Below are 14,249 nucleotides of genomic sequence, written 5' to 3' on the forward strand. Positions count from 1 at the left end.
GAGTCTAATAAAGAAATAAATCAGCACCCGTTCATGGTGTCCAGGGTGACTCGCCACCCGGTTTCTCTTGGGGAGCAGGAGGAGAAAGGCTTCATCGATGGTCCAGTGGGGAGGAGCCCAGCTGCCCCCGGCCGTGGCGTGGAGCCTTCTGGATCCAGGTCACTGCCACTACTAGGATCTAGGGCCGTCTGGAGTCTGCAGACAATCCGCAGAGTGTGCACCACACTGCCTGAGAGCGGGCAGTTCTCTGTAGGTTGTCTCTCAGCCTCAGAGACGGCAGGGCTGCGTCTCGGCAGGTGGCCCCGTCCATGAGCCTGTGGTGACGGTGCATTCAGGGCATGTGATGCGGTCACTGCATCAGCCTTAGTGTTCTCTCTTCCTGCTGCCACACCACCTAGCCTTCCAATGAACTTTCAGATCTGGAAGGCATGAAGCCTGTTGATGACTTGGGGAGACTGTGATGAGTTTGGCCCAGCGTGAAGAGGGGGACCCTTACGTTAGGCTCATGGTGACACTGGGAATATTTCAATCAATTTCAAATGAAGCATGGTGACCTCATCCATAAGCCAAGCAAATTCCCCCAATACCAATCACAAAAGAATACATTTTAGAATTAAACCAATTAAGTCCATCCCTAAAGGTGTGGGAGAAACCCAAACAACAGACAGCAGAATTACACTCCTTGGAGGAAAAAGTGGCACCAGAGGTAATGCTGCTAAAGTGAAAGGAAAGTGAAGTCGCTCAGCCATGTCCGACTCTTTGTGACCCCATGGACTGTAGCCTACCGGGCTCCTCTATCCATGGGATTTTCCAGGCAAGAGTACTGGAGTGGATTGCCATTTCCTTCTCCAGGGGATCTTCCCGACCCAGGGATCAAACCCAGGTCTTCCGCGTTGTAGACAGACGCTTCACTGTCTGAGCCACCAGAACCCTGTAAAAACCAGGTGCTGGGGACTTCCCTGGTGGTCCAGTGGCTAAAACTCTAAGCTCCCAATGCAGGGGGCCCGAGGTTCAATCCCTGGTCAGGGAACTAGACCCCACATGCCCCAACTAAAGAGTTCCCATGCCGCAGAACTGAAGAACTCACATCCTGAAATTAAGACCAAGGATTCTGTGTGCTCCCATGGCCAGATAAATAAACATTTTTTTTTCAAAGCAAACCAGACTGCATCACAGGGCTACCAGCCTTCTCTTAACCCCCCCCCCACCAAGATCTCCGTTGGTTTTGACAACACCTTTAGACAAGGAGTTTTCAAAGCTCTGATCCAAATAAAGTCAGCTCCCTCGGGCACAGCTGTGGAGTACCCTGTCCTTACAGACTGCCTTTCCCCGGAGCAGAAGCCATGCGCTACTGCACTCGACTGGGGACAGACCTACTCTTCCTGGAGTGACACCTGCTCTACAAGTGGGCTCCAGGGTAGCAGTCCCTGCTCTTCTCAGCTAGCCCCTCTCGGTGTGGAACCTCCATCCTAGGAGCTAGCTGAGGTGACAGCCATCAGGGTACAGGTATTCCTAACCTGCCACACCTGGAGTGGGACCTCTACCCTCTGTCTGGGCTGGTACAGGGACGCCCTCTGTTCTACCTATGGGCAGTAGACATCCTGCAACATGGGGGAGGGGGAAGGTGAGATAGGGTGGCCGTCTGCCCCTTCCAGGGAGAAACTGGAGCCTCAGACTAGGAGCTGAGAGGAGAGGGAGCCCCCATCTTCCTGGCCATGCCTGCCCAGAGGAGTACACGCAGGTAAAGCTTGCATTACACAGAACTGGTGAGGGAAGTGAGCTTTTTGTTTTTTTCCCTGACACCAAATACATACCACTTTTCACACCATTTCTCCAAGTCTCTGGCTCCAACTAGGTGTCTGACAGTTACATCAGTTCTGACACTAATTATTCAGTGAATGCAGACCCACGGATCAAGGGCTCAGTCCCACAAAACTGCCCCCACTTCAGACAAAGGGGTGCCCACACTACCCTGCCCAGCTGATTACAATTTGAGGGGTCTCACAACCCCCTCCTCAGGTTTAATAGTTCATTAGAACAACTTACAGAATGAAGGAAAGCACTTTCTTTGCTGTGACTGGTTTATTACAAAGGATACCACCAGAGAACAGCCAAATGGAAGGGACGCACAGGGCAAGGTATGGACTTGGCAGGGGGGCGGGGGTGGTTAGCCAGGAACTTCCATGCCCTTACCAGGCACACCACCCTCCCAGCACCTCCCTTTGCCCACTAACCCAGAAGTTCCCCCCAAACTCTGTTGTTTAGAAGGTTTTATGCAGGTGTCGTTACATAGGCAGAGTTGATTAAATCATCGGCCAGTAGTAATTGAAACTCAGTCTGCAGCCCCTCTGCCCTCTCCACAGGTTAAGGGTCGGGGGTGGGAGCTGCAGAAAGTTCTAACCCTCTAATCCTCTGCCCGGTGTTTCTGATGAGCAGCCCCCACCCTGAAGCTCTTGCCCCTCCCCTCTTAACCTCAGCAGCATAAACTCGGGTATGTGGGAAGGGGCTTGTTATGAAGAGCAGAAGATATGCCTCTCAGGAAATTCCAAGGGTTTTAGGAGACCTGTGTCAGAAATCCAGTGAAGTGAAAGTGAAAAGTTGCTCAGTCATGTCTGACTCTTTGTTACCCCATGGGATTCTCCAGGCAAGAATACTGGAGTGGGTTGCCATTTCCTCCTCCAAGGGATCTTCCCAACCCAGGGGTAGAACCCAGGTCTCCCACACTGCAGGCGGATTCTTCACCATCTGAGCCACCAAAGAAGCCCAAGACCATTAAACAACTTAGTTAAAATGAGGTCAACAAGGTGGGCCCTAATCCAATCTGACTGGTATCCTTATAAGAAGAGAAGATTAGGACCCAGAGAGACAAGGGTGCACATGCCCAGGGTCGGGCCGACCACATGAAGAGACAGGAAGAAAGCTGTCTGCAAGCCAAGGGGAGGCCTCAGGAAACAGCCTGCCGACACTTTGGCCCCCGACTTCCAGACAGAACTTGACAAATTAGATTTCTGTTGTTGAAGTCATCTGGTGTATGGCATTCTGTCATGGCGGCCTAAGTGGATTCATATAGTTGCCCAAGGCAAGAAAAGCTTCATAGAGTTGCTGAAATCAGGAGGACTGCTGACAGATACGCCCAGAAACTCTGACAAGGCTCAACACTGACCACTCCCCGAGCACTTGGTGTTATTCAAGGACTACCTGCCCTGAGCACTGTCCGCAGGCACCTTCCCTTAATCAAAGACAGGCTTTGATCCTGCTTCCAAGCTTTCCTAATCCTTTGATGAGAAAGCGCAAGGCCAGGGACTTCCCTGGAGGTCCAGTGGCTAAGACTCAAGCTCCCAAACAGGGGGCCTGGCTTCAATCCCTGGCCAGGGAACTAGATTTCACACACAACTAAGAGTTCACATGCCACAATGAAAAGATCCTGTGTGCTGCAACTAAGACCCCGTGAACCCAAATCAAATTTTTTTTTAAAGAGAGAAGGCACGATACCAGGCACTTTATGATAACTCAGGAAATGGAGGTGATGTCTACTCACTGTTCAGCCACATTTGGGTCAAGAGAATCAGTCTCAGTGGGTGTTTCGGGCAAGGAGGAGCTGGACTCCTGTATCTGGCACAAGCCCTCATCTGTGATGATGGCAAACACAGGTCATCTGGTGGCGTCTGTGTTTGTACCTTGGCCTCAGGCAAAACGCAAATATGCATGTGTGTGTGTATGTGTATATATATAATATGTAATAATATATATCACAGCTGATAAGGAAGTGCATCGTTGCTCAAATACTAGACTCATACTTGCAGAGATTCTGTAGATTTTTCTTAAATGTTTCTGCATTTACTGCATGCCTTAGAACAATTTCCAGACACTTTATTTTTTTATTGGAGTATAGTTGATTTACAGTGTTGCTGTTAGGAGTTTGAAGTGTACAGCAGAGTGAATCAGTTATACATACACCTCTGTCATTCCTTTTTAGATTCTTTTCTAATATAAATTATTTCAGAGTATTGAGTAGAGTTCCTTGTGCCATTCAGTAGATCCTTGTTAGTTATCTGTCTTATATATGGGGCTTATATATGCCTGTCTTATATATGCCTGCCAATGCAGGAGGCATAAGAGATGTGAGTTCGATCTCTGGGTTGGAGGAGGGCATGGCAACCCACTCCAGTATTCTTGCCTGGAGAGTGAGTGTATATTAATCCCAATCTCTGAATTCATCCCAGGGAGTTCATCCCCCTGCCCTTTGCCTACATCTGTGACTCTATTTCTGTTTTGTTCAGTTCAGTTCAGTCGCTCAGTCGTGTCCGACTCTTTGCAACCCCATGGGCTGCAGCATGCCAGGCTTCCCTGTCCATCACCAACTCCCAGGGTTTACTCAAACTCATGTCCATCTAGTCGGTGATGCCATCCAACCATCTCATCCTCTATCATCCCCTTCTCCTCCCACCTTCAATCTTTCCCAGCATCAGGGTCTTTTCTAGTGAGTCAGTTCTTCGCATCAAGTGGCCAAAGTATTGAAGCTTCAGCTTCAGCATCAGTCCTTCCAATGAATATTCAGGACTGATTTCCTTTAGGATGGACTGGTTGGATCTCCTTAGTAGGTGCTCAGTAAATATCTATTAGCTGAATAAGATAGCCTGGGTGGGGGTCTGGAATGGCACAGGAAAGGAGCTCAATGGACCCTCCCTATGGCAAAACAACAATTGGTGAAGATGATTTCTTAAGAAAGAAACAATCATTTAAAGTGTCTGGAGGTACAAATTAACTTATTTATAAAACCATAGTCCAGGCTATGTTTTTTTTCAGTAGTCGTGTATGGATGTGAGAGTTGGACTATAAAGAAAGCTGGCTTCCTTGTCTCCCTTGGGGCTGGGCTTCCTCCCTCCAGAGCCTCCTAGAGATGGCAGTGCTCTGAGTCCACAGGCCACTGACCTGGGCTAACACTGCAGTCTGCTGGGCTGTGTGCACTGCACCCACTCCCCTCCGGAGACCCAGCTGCCAGAGGGGTTGCTGGACTTTGTGGTCTGGTTCACTCGCTAAGTCGTGTCCAACTCTTGGCAACCCCATGGACTGTAGCCCTTCAGGCTTCTCTGTCCATGGAATTCTCAGGCAAGAATACTGGAGTGGGTTGCCATTTCCTTCTCCAGGGGATCTTCCCAGCCCAGGGATTGAACCCCGGTCTCCTGCATTGCAGGCGGATTCTTTACCATCTGAGCCACAAGGGAAGCCCTTCTAGGGCTCTGACCCACTGTAATATTCCCATGTCACCAATTTCCTCTTGAGGGAAGGGTCTCCCAGAGCCCAAAAGAGTGCCCAGTGAGCCTGGCGTCCTGGTCTCTGAGACGCCATGGTCTAAGACACCCAGGCCTGTGGCCTCTGTGGCGCTGTTGGCCTTGGAGCAGGAGGCTGGTCCCTGAAACCCATCCTCGCCAGGAAGAGGGAAGGTCCCTTTAAGCCTAGCTTCGCATCGTAAGCTTGTTGCTATGTATGCAAGGAACTTCCTTAGCAACCACCTGGCCTCTTAAAGAGGCCCTGGAGTAGTGGTTGCCACCAGCCATGGCTCCTAAAAAGAAGGGGGCCAAAGAGCCCGAGCTCAAGAAGAAGAAAGGTGGCAAGAAGGATCCCAACCTGGCCAACAAGCCCATGGAAATGCCTATAAGCGAGGAGATCAGAGAGTTCTACCACATCCAGATCCGCGACCTGGAGGACAGGCTGGCCCGGTGGGTGGGCGGGCAGGGTGGTCCTGACAGGTCAGGGAGTGACTCACAGCTGGCCACTGTGCAGGTTCAGTCGGTGGGGCCCCTGTGTTCTGGCCTCCCAGGGGATGTCCAGACCCACCCCCATCCCTGCCTCAGTTTCCTGGAAGATAACATTGGGAGGCTTCATGATTTTGAAGAAAAATGGATTTCTTGGCCCCATCTTGGCTCCCAGAGTTTCCAGGGGCCCAGTGCCTAGTTAAGAGCCTAGCCCATCCCGAGGCAAGGACTACGTCCCTCCTGCCTCACAGTTGCCCCCCGGGACCACACATTTTACGTAAGAGGGCAGAGTTCAATCGGAGGGACAAATTGGAGATGGCAGCCCCCTGGCAGGTGGGTGACCATATGCCCCTCCTCCCACCTGCCCCCCACCACCCCCCAGTGCCTGTGCCGTGATCCCCTGAGCTATAGGCCCCAATGGCTCTTCCAGCTGCCAAGCCCACTTGTCCACCAGGGCTGTTTTTCCAAATGTAAACGAGGAGGGCTGTGCGAGGTGGGTGGTGGTGTGTGGAGCGGGGGATTCTCTAACTCTCCTGAGACATGCACTTGCCCACTTTTCTTATTCTTCCACTAGTTCCTGGCCCAGTCTCAGGATGACCCTCAAAAGACACACCCCTTTGGTGGTGGCTCAGATGGTAAAGAATCCGCCTGCAGTGCAGGAGGAGACCCAGGTTCGATCCTTGGGTCAGGAAGATCCCCTGGAGAAGGGAATGGAAACCCACTCCAGTATTCTTGCCTGGAGAATCCCATGGACAGAGAAGCCTGGCAGGCTACAGTCCATGGGGTCGCAAAGAGTCGGGCACGACTAAGTGGCTAACGTGAGGAGTCACATGTTGCTACAAATACTCACAGCTGATGTTGAGACCTTCCTGAACTGGTGCTCATTGTGTCCCTAAAACCGTCCCATGAGAGACGCCCTCTAGTCACCCCCATGATAAGTGGTGGAGAGACTGAGGCTCAGGGAGATAGGAAGGCACCCCAAGGAAGAGGCTCTGGGCCGGCCCTGGGCCCTGACTTCCCTAAACCTTGCTCCACAGATCAGGTCATCCAGCTTTGCACCCTGCACCATGCTTCCGTTCAGAAGATGTTGGTTGAGTTAGTTGTGAAGTTAAACATCTTTCCAAATAGTTTCTACCCATTATTCCATTGGAAACTAGAAAATTGCTTACACAACAACTCTTAAAAATTCACACGCTTCCCTCAAGTTGGAAACACCAGATGGAATGTATTTGGGAAAAATGCATTTGAGAGATGGTTATTGGGCACTTATTATGTGCCAACTTCCTCTGCCAGGCCCCCCAAAATACAGAAATGCGAGGAGTCAGGTCTTGACTTCCCAGTGGGACAAGGGTCAATCTACAGGATAGCCCCAACGAGAGGACCTCAAATGCTGCCTCAGGGCCAGGAAGGCTCCACGGAGGCGGCAACACAGGGGTTCACTCAGTGAAGGAGGGTAGGGAAGATCACAGGTGCAGAAGCTTGGGCTTTGAAGTGTGATATATTAAGCAGGGCACAGAGCTGGCAGCAACCATTATGCTTAAGACCCTTAATTTTCGGGTATCAGACTGACTTGGGTTCAAGTTCTGATTTTGCCATTTACTAACTCAGGGATGCTTCATCCCTCTGTGCCTCAGTTTCTTCACCTGCAAAATGGGTATAATCATCATAGCCCCTACTTGCTTGGTTGTTGTGGATTCAACAAACACACTGAGTACCTACTACATACCAGGCGCTAGGTGTTGGGGACACAACTGTGAACGTTAACAGAGGCTCCACCCTCCCAGAGCTTACACCCTAGTGATGTTATGCACATAAAGCGCTGACCACAGGCATCAGCTGCGGTCACAAGCACTGACCAGGGGAGATGAGGCTGGAACCTCCAGTGCCCCACTATGGGAGGGTCCCGGGAGCAGCCTGACTGCCTGGAGGCCCCCTGGACCCCCGCCCCACATTTACCCCAGGTACCAGCGGAAGTGGGATGAGCTGGCCATGCAGGAGAAGCTGTTTCGCCAGGAGTTTGAGCAGCTGGCCAACAACAAGAAGGAGATCGTGGCCTTCCTCAAGCGCACGCTCAACCAGCGGGTGGATGAGATCGCCGACCTCAATGAGCAGCTCCAGAGCCTGCAACTGGCCAAGGAGATAGAGAAGGATGCCTTCGAGGCACAGCTAGCCCAGGTGCGCCACGAATTCCAGGAGACCAAGGACCAGCTCACCACCGAGAACATCATCCTTGGTGAGGGGTACTGGCCGGTGAGCCTACGGGCACACACCACAGCGGGTGGGAAACCCAAGGCTCTGTCTCTCTGGGCTCTCCCACTGTCTTTGTGACCTTGGGCCAGCCCTTCTCTCTGACCCTGTTTTCCCACCTGGGAAGTGGGGATGATACATATTCCTTGAGCAACAACAGCTACATGCAGCTTCCCACATGTATCTTCCATGTAATGGTCCCAGCAATCCTGAGGCAGGAAATACCATCACCACCTGCCGCTGGGTAGGTGAGGAAGCACTTCAAGAAGGTGGAGTGTCCTGCCCAAGGCCACCCAGCTGGCAAGGGTGGCTGTGCCTTTCAGCTGACAGCAGGAGTGCCTGATCCAGAGAAGGTGTTCAGAGTCAGAGGCTCTTGTCACTGTCACTTTCATGAGAGTAGAGAGTGTCAAGGGGGGCTTCCTGGAGGAGGTGGAGCCTGAACCAGGCTTCGTAAGACTTGGGGAGGAGAGGAAGGGCATTCCAGACTGACCCATAAAGGTGGGCAGGATTATGTGTGGGGACAGGGTACTGGCCCTAGTGGATGGGGAAGGGTGGGGGGCGTCATCACGCAAAGCCCTGCTGCCCCCACCCCCGGGGCCCTGCCCTCCCGAGGCGGCCCCTCACCAGTCCCGTGCCCTGTGGCGGGGCAGGGGGAAAGCTGGCAGCCCTGGAGGAGTTCCGGCTGCAGAAAGAGGAGCTCATGCAAAAGTTCATGTCGCTGGAGGACCAGCTGCGGAAGCAGGAGAACGAATACAAGGACTACGTGCACAACCTGGAGAAGAAGTCGGTGCTGGACAAGGACAGGTGGGCAGGCTGCTGCTGGGCATGGGACCCCTCACCGAGGCCAAGGACAGCCAGGTCTTCAGGCCTCCGACAGCCTTGGCTTCTAACTGGGCAGGGGGAACCATGCTAGCTCTCTGATGCCCTGACTTGCCATTCCTCGAAACTGTGGCTGATTTGGGGGGGCGGGGGAGTGGGTGGAGAGAAAATAAATAGGTCCCCAGTTCTCACACAAGCATTGGAGAATCCCTGGACATCCTTGTGCCACTTTTTGCGACTTAAATTATATTTAATGGTTCATCATACACGGACATGGTTCAAAATAGTACAAAGGGTCTATAACAAAGACCTCCTGCTGGTGGCCCTGGCCCCTCCTGTGGGAGATGGAGCAGACAGGTCTAGGTGCTCTGGGGACTCCCCCTGCCCGAACTGTGCCTCACCCCCACCCATCCTGCCTAGACTGAGAAAGGAGATCATCCAGCGTGTGAACATGGTGGCCACGGAGTTCCGCAAGGTGGCCACGAGCCAGATGTGGGACACAACCAAGCGGGCCATCACAGAGAACAACGCGGTGACCCTGCAGTTGGCCAAGATTACACGACAGGGCACGCAGCTGCTGGCGGAGAATGAGCAGCTCCGGGGCCACCAGGACGACCTGTGCAAACAGCTGGAGCTGCTGGAGAACTCCCAGAAGCTCATGGCCAGGAAAAGCCGGGGCCACCAGAAGGTGCACACTCCCGGCCCTCACCCCAGGGGGCTTGGCACGGAGAGCAGGAAGGAAACCCAGGGCCCTGTACTCGGGGCAAATACGGCCCCTGCAAGGGTGGACCTGGGGTCAGGGCATGGAGGAGGGCTCTGGCCCCCATCGCTGGTTTGTATTTGACTTGGAGCCCCCATCACTGGTTGAAGGGGAACCCAGCCCCGGGGCACCCACCCACACAGGTGACTTAACGGGTGCACAGCAGCCCTGAGGTAAGTCCAGTGGGTGCTGGGCTCCCAGGGCCCCGGCCAGCCTCTCTGGGGGACACGGGGCTGGCTGAGGGCCTGTGGCGAGGCCCAGAGCATGGCCACCTGCCCACACTGCAGGTCATCCTCATGCTGACGGAGAAGTGCCGCGAGCAGCAGCAGGGCATGGCTGAGGCCGAGCGGCTGCGCGTCCTGCTGGGCCAGCTGGAACAGGACCTCCTGAAGCAGCAGCAGGACAATCAGGCACTGAGGTGCGGAGCAGCGGGAACCCCTCCGTCTGTGGTCACGGGTCAGTGACTCCCGCTCTGTACAGAGGCCTGGAGGCTCTGTCTGTCACACAGGCTGAGGCCCGGGGCTGGCTGGAGAGAAAAGGCAGGGCCTGTTGTCCTAGGACGGGGAGGAGGCTGACCTGTCCTGTCCTGGGCCCAGGAACGAAAGAGACCAGCTGAACCTGCAGCTGGAGCGGCGGCAGGCCGAGGGGCAGCGGCTCCAGCAGCAGCTGAGCAAAGAGCAGGAGGTCCGGGCGAGCCTGGAGACAGCCCTGGCCCAGGCCACCTCCTTCCTACAGGACATCGTGCAGGTGAACTGGAAGTGGGTGAAAGTTGGGGGGGGGCGGAGGGCAGCGAATCAAGGAGCAGAAACTGCCTGGAGACAAGCAGACCACCAGAGATGGCCAAGCCAGGCCCAGGGCCCATCTCTCCCCTGAGAGTTTCCTGGAAGATCTGTCTTTTTCTGATTCTCCAAGTCGAAGAGCCATTTGAGGTCTCAAAGGAGCTGGACAAAGGCCTCTGAGGCCCTGGAAGTCGTCAGTCTTCCCATCTGGAGAATGGGTATTCCACCACAGCCAGGGAATACTGAGATTAACAGGCACTGGGGTTGGAGTTTCCCAGCGGTGGATGCTGGGGCCACAAAGGGCCTGACCTGGTAGGCCCACCCATCCCCTTCTCGGCAGATGCAGCCTAACAAGGAGGACGGTGACTTCGACGTCATGTTCCAGCTGCAGCGCAAGGAGATGCTGCAGCAGTTGCTGCTCATGCTCGGCTCGGCCGTGGTCTCGAGCCCCCAGATGGCTGAGGCCCTGCATCGGGAGAGCCAGCCCTGTGGCCTGCCCAGGGAGGGGTGAGTGCATGACCCCGCATGACCCCGCGTGACCCCTATGGGACACGTCCAAAGGCTGTCCTCGGCTGAGCCGGGGCCGGAAGCCTGGCTCCCCGGAGCTGCTCTGAATCTCGGCTTCCTCGTCTAAGATGTGGAGGGGATGACACCAGTCCCCTCCCCACAGCCAGGGCAGCAGCACCCGGCTGCTCAGGACGGGGTCTCTGCTGCAGCAGCTGTCCGGCATCATACCCTACCGGCCTGGGGACCTGGGTCTGGTACCTCGACGGATCCACATCCCACCCAACCCTGAGGACCTCAGGCTGCTCTCACATACCACCCGCATGGGCAACTTACAGACGTACAGCAGCCCCGAGGTGAGGGTGCCAGGGGCCCCCAGGGACAGCCAGATGAGGGCCACCCTTGGGAGCATATCACAGCTCTTCCACACCGTAGCTGTGTGGCTCTGTGGATGTGGCTGGACCTCTCTTAAGCCTCCACTTCCCCACCTGTAAAATGGGCTGAAGAAAGGTGTGTCAAGGCCTCAGTGGACCCAGATGCGCCCACACATCCCCTGGGAGGGGAGCCTGCTGGACCCTGTGGGCCCCTCCTCCAAGGCAGGGGAGGGGTGGGAACCCCGAACCCCCCCACGGAGGCTTCAGCTTCTAAGCTGGCACCTTTATTCTTACAGATCCACACCTCTGCTCCTCAGAAAAGGTTCAAAAAGCTTAGTCTTCCTGAAGTTTCCCTACTTTCGAAGTAGGACACGGAGAAAAGACCAACCTTCTATCCTAGAGAAGGACTGTTCTGGCCACAGTCCCCGCGTTAGTCCACAGGCAGCCTGGGGCAGCCCAGAGAAGAGTTACATTAAAAAAAAAAAAAGACCCCACAGGCTGGCGTGGCACCTCTGTGGGTGGGTGGATGGGCGCGGGCATGACAGTCGGGCAAACAGCCGAGTCCACCGGCCTCAGGGGCCTGATGAAGACTCCCGGCTCCGCTGGTGGATGTGGCCCAGGAGCAGGTCCACAGCACGCTCCAGCACTGGAGGCAGCAGCTCCTGCTCAGCAGGGGAGAAGCGGCCCAGCACATAGGCCTGCACTGCGTCCCGGTGGGTCGGCCGCCCGATGCCCACCTGCAGCCGTGGCATTGCCTGTGGGGGAACCAGAGGGGGCCCAAGGAGCTCTGGTGAGAAGGAGTGGTGGGAGCCCTGTGCCAGCCCACCCGACTCAATGCAGGATGGAGGGGCAGACTTACATTGGAGTTGAGGCAGCTCATACAGGAACGGACTCCATTGTGGCCCCTTCAAGGGATAGGAGGGGGCAATTAGTGCTTCCTTGGGTCAGCACCCTTCACCCCATCCACCGCCGAGCCTGGGGTCGGCACCTCTACCCCCACTTGGAGGTCAGCTTCTCTATCCCACCCTGACCAGTTCAGGGCCTCACCTGGCGCTTCCTCCCAGCTTCAGAGCCACTTTCCCCAGCGGCTTGTCCAGCTCATCGTGTACCAGGTAAACTTCCTCAGCAGTCAGTCCAAACAGCTCCACTTGGCCCAGGGAAACAGTGGCTCCGGTTACTACTGATCTGCCCAGGAAGGTTGTCCTGACTCTGGGCTCCCATGAGGAGAGGCCACAATTAACCCCACTTGGTGGTAAAGAACCCGCCTGCCAATGCAGGAGACATAAGAGACGCGGGTTCAGTCCCTGGGTTGGGAAAAATGCCCCCGGAGAAGAGCATGGCAACCCACTCCAGTATTCCAGCCTGGAGAATCCCATGGACAGAGGAGCCTGGGGGGCTATAGTCCATAGCATCTCAAAGAGTTGGATATGACCGAGCGACTAAACCACCACTACATATAAAGAAACTGAGATTCTCAATTTCTCAGTCACCCAAGGCCAGGCAGCAATTGGAGCTCAACAGGTACCTGGAGCTCTAGGTGAACCGATTTGCTGCAGTCCAGAATGCCCCCTCCGGGCCCCTCCACCCTCCCGGGTGGCACACACATGGGGCCCTCAACTTACCCGCCTGGGCCACACTGTGCCCGTTGAGGTTCATGAGCCTCCGTGGCCGGAGCAGGACCAGCTGGGCATCTCCGAGTGAGGCCTGGGCGAGGTCCGCGGCACAGCGCCGGTCGCGTTCCCAGCTCTCCGCCACCCCCAGCCGCCGCGCCAGCTGCCCCAGCACTGCCATGCCCACGCTGTGCCGCGTGCCAGGAAGTCCAGGGTTTCCCAGACCTGCCACCTGCGGGCGACATCAGGGAAACTGAGGCCCGACAACTCTCCCCATAATCTATCTCACAGCGCGCCCCCGCCCGGGGCCCCAAAGCAGAGGAAGGTAAATGGAAAACTGCAGGAATGGGTTAGGGCCACGAGGAGGAATCCAAGAAACTCCAAGACTCCAGAAGGCCAAGTGGAAGCGCCCCCCGGTGTGGGCGGGCAGGGCCCCCCGGTGCAGGAGCGGAGTTCCTGGAAGTCTGGAGCCCATCGAAGCATCTGACCATTTCTAGATAAGAAAACTCAAGAAAGGGGGAGAACTTTGCCCAGGAGACTGTGGCAGAACTGGAGCTAGGGCCCAGGAGTCCCTACGGGGCTTTTCCCCCAATCCACTCACCAGCCACCGCTTCCCCGCAGGCCGGGGTTCCAAAACACAGCGGCTCATGGCTCGACTCAGCCACAGCCCGGCGCGCGAGAGGCCTGGGAGCCCCATGCTGCCCAGTTTCAGGACGCGGACCCCGCCCCCTGACGTCAGCCAGCCCCCGAGCCAGTCGCAGCCGCCCCTAGCCGCTAACGCCCAATCCCGGGCGGGCCACGTGGCCGCCACCCTTCTGAGGGGCGGAAGTGGCCGGGCGGTGGCCTAGTCTGGGCGTCCCCGCGCATTCCGCGGTGCCGCGTCACAGTCTCCTGCGAGGTTTGTTGGGCTCGCGGAGCCCTTGTTTGACCACTGGATTGGGAAGGAGTGTGCCCTGTTTTGACCCACTCCTGGGACTCTGCCTCGCTGCGGAAAGCCGGCAAGCCTTTTCCTTGGCTTCCCCAGCTAATAAAAACTTGCTAAAGCCATTGCAAGGAGTCATCTCTTAGAGCGTTGTGGGTCGGGATGATCCGCTGGAGAAGGGATAGGCTACTCACTCCAGTATTCTTGGGCTTCTCTGGTGGCTCAGACGGTCAGGAATCCGCCTGCAATGTGGGAGACCTGGATTCCATCCCTGGGTCGGGAAGATCTCCGGGCGGAGGACATGGCAACCCACTCCAGTATTCTTGCCTGGAGAATCCCATGGACAGAGGAGCCTGGCGGGCTACAGTCCATGGGGTCGCAAAGAGTGGGACACGACTGAGCGACTAAGCGCGCAGCCTCTTTCCGTCTTGGTTTGAAATTGGATTTCAGGGATTGGACTCTTCGGGATTCCGGGGGC

General features: G+C 55.7%; 2 protein-coding genes across 7 annotated transcripts; one reads left to right on the forward strand and one right to left on the reverse strand.

The window, feature by feature from the left end:
- Positions 1 to 5,480: 5,480 nt before the first annotated feature.
- Positions 5,481 to 11,623, forward strand: CFAP157 (cilia and flagella associated protein 157). 3 transcript variants are annotated; one of them, XM_005213420.5, is made up of 9 exons: positions 5,483 to 5,720; positions 7,718 to 7,989; positions 8,654 to 8,807; positions 9,243 to 9,510; positions 9,870 to 10,000; positions 10,179 to 10,329; positions 10,702 to 10,868; positions 11,032 to 11,221; positions 11,536 to 11,623. In XM_005213420.5, the coding sequence occupies exons 1-9, from the start codon at positions 5,557 to 5,559 to the stop codon at positions 11,605 to 11,607; spliced, it is 1,569 nt and encodes a 522-aa protein (XP_005213477.1). In that variant the 5' UTR covers positions 5,483 to 5,556; the 3' UTR covers positions 11,608 to 11,623. The 3 variants fall into 3 exon arrangements, with proteins under 3 accessions (XP_005213476.1, XP_005213477.1, XP_059747566.1); XM_005213419.5 differs by lacking the exon at positions 11,536 to 11,623 and having other exon boundaries at positions 5,481 to 5,720; positions 11,032 to 11,359; XM_059891583.1 differs by lacking the exons at positions 5,483 to 5,720; positions 11,536 to 11,623 and adding an exon at positions 5,728 to 6,089 and having other exon boundaries at positions 11,032 to 11,359.
- On the reverse strand, positions 9,040 to 14,213 carry PTRH1 (peptidyl-tRNA hydrolase 1 homolog). Of its 4 annotated transcripts, XR_009496327.1 has the most exons (6): positions 13,451 to 13,679; positions 12,862 to 13,081; positions 12,287 to 12,419; positions 12,099 to 12,144; positions 11,202 to 11,994; positions 9,040 to 10,108 (listed from the first exon to the last, which is right to left on the reverse strand). XR_009496327.1 is itself a non-coding variant. In XM_015473679.3 (5 exons), exons 2-5 carry the CDS (start codon positions 13,028 to 13,030, stop codon positions 11,812 to 11,814), a joined length of 531 nt encoding a protein of 176 aa, XP_015329165.1. In that variant the 5' UTR covers positions 13,031 to 13,081; positions 13,966 to 14,213; the 3' UTR covers positions 9,040 to 11,811. The 4 variants fall into 4 exon arrangements, 3 of the variants coding, with proteins under 3 accessions (XP_015329165.1, XP_002691673.2, XP_059747569.1); XM_015473679.3 differs by lacking the exon at positions 13,451 to 13,679 and adding an exon at positions 13,966 to 14,213 and having other exon boundaries at positions 9,040 to 11,994; XM_002691627.6 differs by having other exon boundaries at positions 9,040 to 11,994; positions 12,287 to 12,386.
- Positions 14,214 to 14,249: the final 36 nt, after the last annotated feature.

Source organism: Bos taurus, chromosome 11 (genome assembly GCF_002263795.3).
Source record: "Bos taurus isolate L1 Dominette 01449 registration number 42190680 breed Hereford chromosome 11, ARS-UCD2.0, whole genome shotgun sequence".
Taxonomy (NCBI): domain Eukaryota; kingdom Metazoa; phylum Chordata; class Mammalia; order Artiodactyla; family Bovidae; genus Bos; species Bos taurus.

Coding starts and splice junctions, on each gene's coding strand:
- PTRH1 (XM_059891586.1), bottom strand. CDS start 13,546: ATGGGGCTCCCAGGCCTCTCGCGCGCCGGGCTGTGGCTGAGTCGAGCC. Junction 13,082..13,450: donor CTGCGGGGAAGCGGTGGCTG/GTGAGTGGATTG, acceptor TGTCGCCCGCAG/GTGGCAGGTCTGGGAAACCC. Junction 12,420..12,861: donor GCACAGTGTGGCCCAGGCGG/GTAAGTTGAGGG, acceptor TGGGCAGATCAG/TAGTAACCGGAGCCACTGTT.
- CFAP157 (XM_005213419.5), top strand. CDS start 5,557: ATGGCTCCTAAAAAGAAGGGGGCCAAAGAGCCCGAGCTCAAGAAGAAG. Junction 9,511..9,869: donor AAAGCCGGGGCCACCAGAAG/GTGCACACTCCC, acceptor CCCACACTGCAG/GTCATCCTCATGCTGACGGA. Junction 10,330..10,701: donor TCCTACAGGACATCGTGCAG/GTGAACTGGAAG, acceptor CCTTCTCGGCAG/ATGCAGCCTAACAAGGAGGA.